Below are 12,163 nucleotides of genomic sequence, written 5' to 3' on the forward strand. Positions count from 1 at the left end.
ATATATATATATATATATATATATATATATAAAAGAGTAAAATCATGCACTAGCAGGTTTGTGAAACAAAATGTGGAACACAGCTAAACATTACATTTATGATCATTAGATAATAGATTATCTAACATATCCAATTATCTCATTAAAAACAGTTTGTGACTCTAATGCTGTAATTAAAGTAATGGGACACCAAAGTGAACTCAAAAGTGGGCCACAAAATGGTATACATAAAGTAAAGCACAGGATGCATTTTCCTCTAACCTCCATCCATGCAGTCTGCTGGTTCATTCTTCATCGTGAAGATGCGGCGGACCTTACAGCAGGCGGAGATGATGATGCCATCCAGAGAGAGGAAGCGCGTCCCTCTGAATATCTCAGCGGTGAGAGAGTCCAGATCGATACACAGATTACACCACTGCACACAGACAGTAGTACCTTATCATACTAGCTCAAGAGCATTTTTTCAGGTAAAAGTATCTCACTGAGCTAAGATCAACTGATTTGACTGCACATTTGCAGACAGTCGTGGAGAATGCAGCAGTCGGGACTTACGGTATTGCGTTTGAGGCACGTTAGAGGTATTCTCGCATGCAAAGGGGTTGCCGAGAGCTCCTTATGCACAGTAGACAGGTAGAGTCTCTTCTTTAGATGCTCTTCATCAGTCACTCTGGAAGACAGCATTAAAAAACGTTGACCAAATTGCTTGCTCTATGAAGCAGATGGAAAGATCTTTAACCATTTTCCCATGTGTGTGTGTGTGTAGAAGAATGTGTAGGAGTGGAATCTGCATGTGTGAAAGTGTGAATTAATTCACCCTCCATGGTAATAAACCCTCCACACTTTCTCTGAATTTCAACTATATCATAGCAGCGCAACAAGATTGTTTTCAGTAAATTGAAAATAGATGTCGGAAGGAACCTGTTAACAATGACACTGAATTTGAAATGAATTTAAAAAAAGAAAAACCGGGACTTACAAAATCTCAGTGGAAAAATCTTTTCCCAAAGGAACGTTGACCTGTAGAATCAGAAACTTCTGAATCAGGCCAACTGTAGGAACAAGAAACATGAGATTAGAAGATGTGAAAGAGATACGCACAAGCAGACACATATAAAAGGTGATTTAGCCTGATACTCAATATGATCCTTTTTGTGATTAATCTGGCTTTGTAGATGTCCAAACAACAAAAATCTATAGGCTTAACCAAAATAGAAAATTTAAGTAATCTATAAAATTAATCTTTAAAGCTAGCCATTCATTAGCTATGAATGTTAAAATGTAAAATATAAGTGCACTACATTTGACTCATATGGCAGCGGCAGCAAAAAAAAATAAAAATCTGGCCAAAAATATATTTGAATATGCTACATATATGTTGTAAACAGTGAAGCTTAATGGAATATATTCTTGAAATTGAACATATATTCAGTTTTAACCATCATATAACAAAATATATTTCAGAATATATTTCAGGAGCAAAAAAATACATTTCCAGACTTACAGTAGCCTACATTTAGGCTAAATGCAAATAGGGATGGAATAGCCTACTTGAGATCAAACCTAGATTTATAACGATTCAGTAAGGTTAATTTTTTTAATATATTGTAACATAGTAGATGTTTATTCATATATACGTTCACATGTGTTATAGACAACAAATAAAAATTTTCTTCAAATGTGAAATATGTGAATGTATTTTCTTGGATTGAAATATTTGGAGGGCAAAACAAATGCTTTTAAAAATATATTTAAATTCTTACCATATATTTTCAAAAATAACAACATATTGATAGAAGACATATTTACATTACTTATTTTGAAACATTGAAACAAATATATATTTTGGCCACTTTTGTATATTTTTGCCATATGGGATTTATTCTGGTTTTATTAGCACTTACGAGTCATCTTGCTATCCTTAGGTAATTGCATCTTGTGTGTTTGACTGCTGCCTTCAAGACTGTATACAAAGCCCTTCACTTCTTTATCAAACACCTGTTAAAAAGGAGAAAATAAAATCAATAAAAAGACAGAAATGCTTCAAATAATCCTACTCAGTAGTATTACTCATCTAATCTCAGAAAAAAAAACATTGCATGGATTTCTGCACATTCTGTTGTGTTAAGCTATTTGGGCTGAATTCTTTAGCGACATTCGTGGTATTGGTTTAATTCTTTTTTGCTGCTAGTTGAATTATGTTTCAGGTGAGAAAGTAAAATGATAACCATCGTCCAGTTCTATCCAAGATTATTTACAGGGCTATACAAACTGTGTCACTAAGAATGTGTGTTCCTTTTTATGCCAGTGAATACTGTATTTCCAAGGTTTTTTATTATTATTATCTCTAAGGTTTTTCTTTTCTTTTTACATTTATTTGTGAAGGCCAACTTCTTTATGACGTGCCTAAGAGTCTTGGCTACAAAAAAAGCAATTGAACAGTTTCACCATTATTGCCCAGGAAAAAAAGATACAGTTCATTGAACATGCTGAATTTGTGACAACATGCCCCATTAGTTGTGACATGTTGTGACACTGTACGAGGTAAGTTGTCAAATTGGAGGCCTTTATTAAATTGCCTATTATAGTCTTTTAAGCTAAATTTAAAGTAAAAAATATTACGAAACAGGTATGGAAATTTATATTGAAATACCTATTGAATATTTTTTTCTAAGACCAGTTAAAAACAACAATTTTAAAAACAACAATCCCTCTTTCACTATGGTAAAATCTGTCATTACTGAAACATACTTTAGATATTGAAGATTTCCTGCCATATAGTTTCCATTTTGCCACAGGATCTTTTCCTTGTGCGCTGAAGATGTCCACCGTGAGGCCACCCTTCACACACACACACACACACACACACACAATGAGAAGCACTGAAAAGAAGCAGATACTTGGCGAATGTTTAATGCTTACTGTACCTGATAATCGTTCCTGAACATGCTTCCAAATGAAATGGCTGCTTTATTCTGTCGAATTCGAAACGAACAAAAGCTGATTCATAACCACATATAGAACTATCAGCTGTACTGCAGCAGTTGCTAATGGTAATGGTAACTGACTAGCGCAAAACATATTTTAACCACGTTCACCCAGCTGAACGAAAATCGAAGAGTCTCGGTCCGTTTAGTCATTTATTAGTTGTAAGAGCGATTTATTAATTAAAACACCAACGTTGGTTAGCTGACTAGCTATTACACTGGCAAGACACGGCGGTAGGTCGTTGCTATGGCAACGGGACGCTATCACTTTGGTAGTGGCAGCCTGAATTGCATTGAGATTGCCATTTAATTCCAGTTTAAGCCAAATGTAAAGCGAATTTAAATAAAACGGAAGTGGAACTGAAACAGAATGAAATTCAAAGCAATTCATATTATTGCTATGTGTAGTTAGTTTGTTTGTTTGTTTATCTATCTATCTATCTGTCTATCTGTCTGTCTGTCTGTCTGGTTGTCTGTCTGTCTGTCGAGAAATGTGAGGATAAATAAAATGTGAATGTTTTGTTGCTGAACGTCTGTTGGACTAATAAAATTACTCTGTGTGAATTTAATGTTTTGAATTGAACTGAAATGCTGTAATTTCGATTTAAATTCAAATTCATCATCCTTTGGGGCATGATAGGCTATCATATCATATAATAGAATTCCACTCAATTAATGAAATGTTTATGCATATATACTGGTATATACACAAGCCATATACGGCATATAATTATATATTTTATAATATATTATAGGCTATTATATATTATATATATTATATTAGAACTGCCTAAATGTATATCCCAAAATACTGAATGTTTACTATGTTCATGAACCATGGTATTTACAGTGTACTCCAATGTACTTAAAAATACCTTGACATTATGCCATGATATCATGGCCTGTGCTAATTGTTAATTAACTTGATTTTATCTGAACTACTCTGTGTCATGGTGTATATGTCTCTCTTCACTCATGCAGAATGTCTTAATATTGTAGACACAGAAAGTGGACGAGTGCATTTTGAATGACAGTGCAATTGCATGTGTTAGAAATAACATCTTCCTCAAAGTCTTGCAACACCTTAGACCCACTGTTTTAAGTGCATTGTGAATCATTCATCATTATTGAATGGTGAATGTCAAATGCATGCGATTTTGTAAATCAGAGATTAAACTTTCAGTATTTTACCTTGTGACTCTGGCATCAACAGAGAATTAGTATTCATTGTGCAATGTGCGAAAAAATGAAATATTATCTGTTGAGTTCCTATCCATGATCATTTGGAGAGAGAAGCGTGTCTTGCGTTTGTGTGACAAAGGTTTAACTACTTTGAGCAGATGGTGGGTCTTTACATGCATTTCAATACTAATGATGCAGCAACTGCAAACTGCTCCCAAAATTGGATTTTGGAAGGTTTTTAATAAGTCTATTACTAAGCAATGTAAATTTAGGCCGTTGTCACTGAAGGTCAAATATGTAATTTGATGGCAGCTTGGAACATAAGTGAATAGACACACTCATACAATCAATAAGCTAACAACATATTTGAAACAACAAAGGGTGCCACTTCATAGTGAATGCAGGCAATCTGTTGAATACTAAAAATTATTACCCCAGTTTTCTGTAATTCCCTCGGTGATAGGTGTCCGCTGAGCTGTCATTTCAGATCTAACAGAAATGCATTATGTAGCCCTATGGATGCAAACAGACATTTACATCATCTTGTCTTAATACATTTGCAGAGTTCATATAAAGATTTTTATTGAGTGCATACTGCATAATAAACTATGCACTTATAATTACTGCTGTTGTCAATGTTAATTTATTTCAGCATATATGCATACAGTAAATGAAATTGAGCACTGAGTGAATTATCAGCTTGTTTTGGTGTGTACGTGTTTACATAATGTTGAGTTTTTTATTTTGTAATGAATTTTTGCATATTGATTTTTTTTATTATCTTGAATATTACTTAAATACCTTTTTGGGTGAACTATTCCTTTAAAAATAACTTGGCCTTTTTTAAACAAATGCATGCCTTTAGCATTTAATTAAGAAATTTTTCATATAAGTATTTATAAGAGAAACGGTCTGCTATGCAAAAATCTTATACTGTAGTTCATTATTATCACTATATATTCATATAGGAATGTAAAGGCTAACCTCCAGAAAGCACAGAGGCTTTAATTACATTTACTCTGGTCAGTGTAAGGTTGATTTTATTACTCTGATAAAACTGAAAAGTCTAAGAAGGCCAAATATGTTTCTAAATTGGGGTTATTATTGGTTTAATACATTAATATATAACTTTCAGTACCACAGAAGGCAAAGATAACCAATGAACTTTAAATGTCTCATTCACTGTAATGGTGATGAATACTATGGCAAGCCGTTTTGACTTTTATTCATTCTCAGGATATGAATTCTTGATATCAACAATTTGTCAGGAATGAGAAACAAGGATTCAGTTGCGAATGAAATGACAGTTTATTGAAAAGTCCCAAACAGAAAAATGCAAGAGTCTGGTGGAGGAAAGTCATCGGTGACTCTAGGCAGCACAGGGACACCAATGGGCAGCCATGCTCGAGGGTCTGCAAGGTGAAGTCCACGACAGGGGGGAGACGGAATCCCCAGGAACTGGTCAGGAACAGAGAGACACGAACTGAACACGGCGACACCATAAAACGATCTGACAACACAAGACAGAAAACCCAGACATTAAATAGGCCACAGCTGGCGCTAATCAGCTGATGGCGCTGATCACCGGCAACACAAACCACACCCACACCCACAATCACACGGAGAGAGCTAGAATGAGTCAGTGAGCCCATAAACCGTGACACAATTCAATTTTTACTAGTTCAAATGTTAATTCTTGATGTCAGGAATTAGATTTCTACTAGTAACAATTGCTATTTTTGATATCAGCAATTACATTTCCACTAGTAATAATGTTAATTCTTGATATCAACAATTAAATTTTCACTAGTTAAAATGCTAATTCTTGATATCAGGAATTACATTTCAATTAGTAAAAACTATAATTCTTGATATCTGTAATTGTATTTTCACTAGTTAAATGTCACCATAGGGTGCCATTCAAAATCAATTGTTGATATCAAGAATTCATATCCTGAGAATGAATAAAAGTCAAAACGGCTCGCCATATGAATCCTGTATTTTTGCTATTAGTTTGCACATAAGCATCTGTTTTATCTTTGTATCTACTTAAACATTTCTCTTGAGGTTCAGTTGGCTGCATGCAAACTGTAAAAAATATATTTGACTATAAAATGTTGTTTTTGTTCTAGAGAATGGCCTCAGCAATTAACTTATAAACCATAGACTTTCTAACCATCATTCCACTGTCACGGAAATGTGACAGGAACCTCAAGATTTCTTTGTGTGGCAACAACTTGACAACTTTTCCAAGTATACATGTAACAGCTTTTTTTCCCCCAAGTAAACCAATTATACAGAAAATAATTGTGCTGTAAAACTATTTTAGATTGTCCGTCCCTGGTGTAGAAAGAGTTTTTTTTTCATGTGTCATACACATGTAAACAAGCTGCTAATAAACTGCAAATTATTCACCGACAGAAAGTCAAAAGGAGAGTGGCTCAACAGGGAAACAAGTCCCTTTGAACAATTAATGACTGTCTTGTTTTTCTGATTGAGGTGTGAAATTTTCCTTTAATTAAATGATGAGAAACTTATTTCAAACATCTGTTCCTGATGACCTGTAAGTAGAAAATAACATATTAGTATTTTACAGTATATTTTCTTACATATCTTGAATTGTATTCAGAATAGCTCTGGTTTCCAATTTCATTTGTTTGCTCCGGTGTAGCTTACGTACTATAAAAATTCATTAAAAAAATTGCTGCAGTTACTTATCACAACTTAAAATTTAACATTAGAATAAGTAAAAACTTTTTAAAAAGTAAGTGTTTGTGCTTGACTGATAAGTTTAATTAACTTAAGTAAAGTTGGATATTTAAGTTATCTCAACCATACCATTCTGGATGTTACATGGTTACTTGGTGGCTTTTTGAGTGAATCATTAAACAATTAATTCAACCGATTTGCTCCCAAACACTGATTCATTCAGGAACGAAAGTCATCTACTGTATTTGAATGACATTCACTCAACCAAATATTGTGTATATAATGTAAGTTACTTAATATGAACCTATTTTTTATTGAACTGTTATATAAAATATAAAATATAAAACTACTTTTTAACTTAATGTTGTTTTGCTGTAAACAAGAGGATTAAGTAAAATTTCAAATTTAAAGGTCCCATATTGTCAAAACTGAAATTTCCTGGCTTTGTTCATGATAACTGAGGTCTAGGTGCTATGTAACTACCATATAAGTTTCAAAACAGTCAGTCCACAGTAAAATGCACACAGCCTGCATAAAGTAGCTGTGATTTTTCACGAACCGTTGTGACTTCCGTAAAAAGTTGACGTCAGAACTACACAGTCACCGGTTTCAGTCACCAACCCGAGCACCGCCCACAGTCCCACTCTCCTTTTGCCAAACCCCCAGGCAACATCGCATCCATGCCATTGCTGAGCAAGGACAACACGGAAACATGTCGAAAAGGTTAACCTTAACCACGAAACCATATCAGCCGACCTGTAACGTTACACTCTCACTCAAAGGATGGACGATCTGACAGGATTGTTACTATGAGGTGGATCACATCTAACGTGTATAGTAAAGACAAACTCACCGTGTCTATCTAGTCATGATGAAGATGTATGACATCAAAACCTAAAATAAAACCCCAGAAAGGTGTAAAATATCTGACCTTTAAATTCACTCAACTAGTTTGTTATAACAATTACCAAAAAAGTTTACATGGTTGCCTTAAAATTATGAGTTAAATATACATCAATTAAAGTTAACACGACAAAAGCTTTTTGTTAACTAATTATCCAGGCATAAGAGAGAGCACAAATAAACCATAATTTAAACATTTTTGTTTATTAAAACATTCACATATTAACACTACACTGTCTGAAAAGTATATAAGTGTAAATTAATGTGAAAATAACTGCTTGAATTAAAACAATAAAAGACATAAGTAAAAATGAAAACCAAATAATTTGGCCTTTAAGTGCTGTGACAAGTCCCTGATAGTCTAACGCAGTAAACAACCCCACAACGTGTTACAACCACAGATCACTAAGATTTCTTTTTTATTACCAGAACCACATCACTGCAGATTGATGGTGCTCACTTCGGTCACACACAACTATAATTCCAACAGTCATGTCCTTGATGAATTCCTGCTCCGAGCCTGTGTGCTTTAATAAAAACAAAGGGAATTACAATGTGCCTTACAATCTTAAAGCTTCCAGATTCCAATAAATATGTGCACTTGAATTTTGGCAAAAACAGTATTATAACAAAATTATGACTTTACAAAACACATTACAGAAATACAATAATTATGAGAATAAATGATAAATAAAACTGTATTTAAAAAATATTTCTAATATTTTCTGTATTTAACTGTATTTAACATGTCAATTTTCACTAAATGTGAGTACACAGTAATTACAACTTTTCAAATGTTTTGTTTTTTTATGTTTATGCTTTTGGAAATGAATCTTTACTATCCCTAATTAGGCTTATTATTTTGCAAGTGTTTGGGGAAAGTTTCACGTCACGTGTCCCTCACACGAAATTACCAATTGTGTGGGGTTTATATTGATACGATTGCATTTTGTCTACGGAAATTCGCTTTACAATTCTAAATGTGACCGCACCTTTACTGTAATATGTTTCTAAGTGTAGAAGTTCATTTGGAAACTGATGAAAGAAGGTCAGATCTTATGACTCAAGTAGTGCTGCTAACTAGTATTAATGAGACATTCTTCTACATCACATCTCTTCTGATTCCTCTTTGTCATAAACGACCTAGTTATGCCTGGACGTGTTAACGAGGAAAAGATAATCAGGATACACTGTTTTATATGGCATGTGATTTGCTCATATTGATTTAGCTTTGTTCTAAATTCAGATTAAAAGCACAAGATAAAAGCTCTAATATAATGCATTGTGAAATTCCATTAATTTGTAATATCCTTATTCTTGGTCTTCTTTAAATAAATATATGAGCATGTATTGGTGCACCTACTGGTAAGGGAGCTGCAGCTCTACTTTTCTGCAAATGTCAAAGGTTCAGTCGAGTGGAGTGAAACTCAGTGGCCAAAATACATTAGAAAGCTCTCTAAGCAATCTGCCTTGACATGCAATGTTAGTGGCCCTGCCATGAATTGTGACACATGTCATGGACATTGTTGCTCACTGAGTGAGTGTGTGATATTTCTTTGTTATGACAATACCATTACCGCATGTCCAAAAGCATGAGCTGTGGAGGGCTTATGGAAAAGTGTTCTGATATTTCTATGGATGTATTTTACACAGCCTAAGGGATGTTAAAGACTGATGGATTGCTATAATGAATATGAATTTATCCAAAATGACAAATAGGACTATGGCATTTTATTTTACAGGGCATTGCTATGCAGTTACTAAGGTGTTCTGAGAGGCTTTTCAGCATGTTGCTGTGTGGTTTCTCGGGTGTTTTCGGAGAAACGAAAGGAGAGTAATAAATAACATTTGCTATTGTACATGTTTAAAACACCCTAAAAATGACAGTTTTAGAAGAGTTTTACCTGGAATCTATTAAAGGGGTGGTTCACTAGTTTTTTTCTAGGCTTGATTGTGTTTATGGGGTGCAGTCTAACATGTGTTAATGCTTAGTTTTTAAAATTTTGTAGACATTAAACTGCCAGAATTTTAAAAGACGATATCTCCGTTTGCATTGAACTTTCAGCTTCGTAACTTTGCAGATATTGTTTATGCTCAAACAGCAACATCACACACTAACTAACGTTAAAAAAGTGAAATTGCAACCAACCACCCCTGTGCAAATGCAGTGCTTCACCCAGTGGAGTAAAGTGCTCTGGATTGCCTTGGTGTTAGCGTGGTCTGCCAAGCACAGAAAATCAATAAACAGCTTCCACTTCAGTTTACAGTCATTTAGTATAGACATTATGTTTGTTTCTGTTCATTAGATGCATTAAAATCTCTTCACATTTTAACTATATGTGATGTTAACATAGCTGTGGGTGATAATGGAACACAGAGACTGATCTTGGCACAAAAATTGGTGGGTTGTGCGCAAATACTTGCTTTGAAAAGTTTACTAGGGAGTTATAGCATAGTGCAACTCCAGTCCAAATTTGATCTTTTGTGTGCATTTATTTATTTATTTAGTTTTTTTGTGTTTTTTTTTTTTTTACAGTTCTGTACTATAATTTTAAAGCAAAAAAAGTAGTTTTTTATGGGGAGCATTTTCTCTATTTTATACTTTTGTAATGATTCACTGCTGCAGCAGTTTGTTTATGCATATTTATACATTATATAAATAGACATACCCATATCTGTGGATTCAGAAGCAGTGTGCTTGACAGATGTCATAAAAACCTTGTATAGAAGAATATTTTGGTATAAGAAATAATGGTATTTATACAATTCAGAATTATAAAGACAGTTATATGCAAAAAAGGAAAAGCACAATAAATACAAAGGGAACAGTTAGAACTGAGATTTCATCTCATAGTTGCATTCCAAAATAACTCTCGTCTTTCGGAAAGGAAAACTAGAACTACAAGAATGTTTCTCTATTTCAGAGGAATTTGATGTATTATTGAACATGGTACATGAAATCCACAGTAGGCACGACGAGACTATTTGAATTGCTCACGCAACGGTTCTTGGAAACACAGAAACAGTGGCAAAAATATTTTTTGAGACTGTACAGTATTGAGTGTCATGAGAACACTAACCAGATGATTGAAGTCATTTTTTCATCCCACAAACCTCTAACTATTATCATTCATCTTAATTTACTTTTCCATCGAAATATCAATGCAAACATGTTGATGCACAGAAAATGCAAATATATTTGCCATTGGATAAAACGACAGTTATGAGCATGAGTAACTTTACCAAAGCACATGCATGTTGCAAGATATTGTTCTTTATTAATAGGCCGCTAAATATAGGATTAATTTTGTAAGTTCCCAAAATAGGACAGAAAGGTCGCTGAAAAACCAATACAGGGAAGAGGACATTAATCACAGATTTCTCAAGGAGAATTAAACTGACCTTTTGGTAGGCCAGGAACACACTGAAACTCTTGCTCACTCACATGAAATATGCTGCAGTAACAAATACAGCTCTCGCTGTTCTCTCAGAGGGAACATAAACGGTGGAATTTGCTCAAGGATATTGTTATACAGTGTTTTAACAGTATGATTGACCCCGATTTGCCAATGCAATTGGGAATAAACTAGAGAATTATAACCATTTTTCACTTTGTCTTTTGCAGTGTTTGGGAACACTAAACTAAAAGTATTTTTCAGTAGACAGTGGCTTAGCTGTTTTCAGAAAAGTGTTATTTTAGTATTATTTATATATTATTATGTAATTTTTAGCATTTTAAAATATTTTGAATGGCTTTTGTTTTTATATTTTCCGTTTTCATTTCAGTTTTAGTTTAAGTAATTTTATGTGCTTTTGTATTTTTTTTAAAGGGGTCATATGATGCTGCTAAAAAGAACATTATTTTGTGTATTTGGTGTAATTAAATGTGTTTATGCGGTTTAAAGTTAAAAAAACACATTATTTTCCACATACTGTACATTATTGTTTCTCCTCTATGCCCCGCCTTTTTGAAACGCGTCGATTTTTACAAAGCTCATCGGTCTGAAAAAGCGAGGTGTGCTGTGATTGGCCAGCTATCCAGTGCGTTGTGATTGGCCGAATACCTCAAGCGTGAGACGGAAATGTTACGCCCCTCACATACTGTTGATGCCGTGTCCCGGCCGGAGCGACGAGACATAAACATTAAAACCCATTACAAACGAGGCATTTGTTGCATCCAGTCGGGACATAATTGCTGATTATAATGACTTATGCTGTCTTTTTTCGCGTTGCGTTGCGTTGCATTGCATCGCGCCGCGTAAACATAAAACTCTGTCTGCATTTGTGATCGGAGAAACGACAAGCAACAAGTGCTACTCTACTGCCCAAAACTCGCGTTTGAATCATCAGTGGCAAATCCTTTAAATATGAAAACGTACTTACAG

General features: G+C 34.2%; 1 protein-coding gene across 1 annotated transcript in view; it reads right to left on the reverse strand.

Annotated features, from left to right (window-relative positions):
- LOC107708071 (uncharacterized protein C3orf67 homolog) overlaps positions 1-1,923 on the reverse strand; it is a 23,943-nt gene extending 22,020 nt beyond the window's left edge. The window contains exons 1-4 of the mRNA XM_016512216.1: positions 1,902-1,923; positions 977-1,049; positions 553-667; positions 262-415 (exon numbers count right to left, since the gene is read on the reverse strand). Of these exons, the coding sequence (XP_016367702.1) occupies positions 262-415; positions 553-667; positions 977-1,049; positions 1,902-1,908 (349 nt within the window). The 5' untranslated portion in view covers positions 1,909-1,923. The remainder of the gene's footprint in view (positions 1-261; positions 416-552; positions 668-976; positions 1,050-1,901) is intronic.
- Between the last annotated feature and the right edge of the window lie 10,240 nt (positions 1,924-12,163).

The sequence above is a fragment of the Sinocyclocheilus rhinocerous genome, unplaced genomic scaffold (genome assembly GCF_001515625.1).
Source record: "Sinocyclocheilus rhinocerous isolate Xijiao unplaced genomic scaffold, SAMN03320098_v1.1 scaffold113, whole genome shotgun sequence".
Lineage (NCBI taxonomy): Eukaryota > Metazoa > Chordata > Actinopteri > Cypriniformes > Cyprinidae > Sinocyclocheilus > Sinocyclocheilus rhinocerous.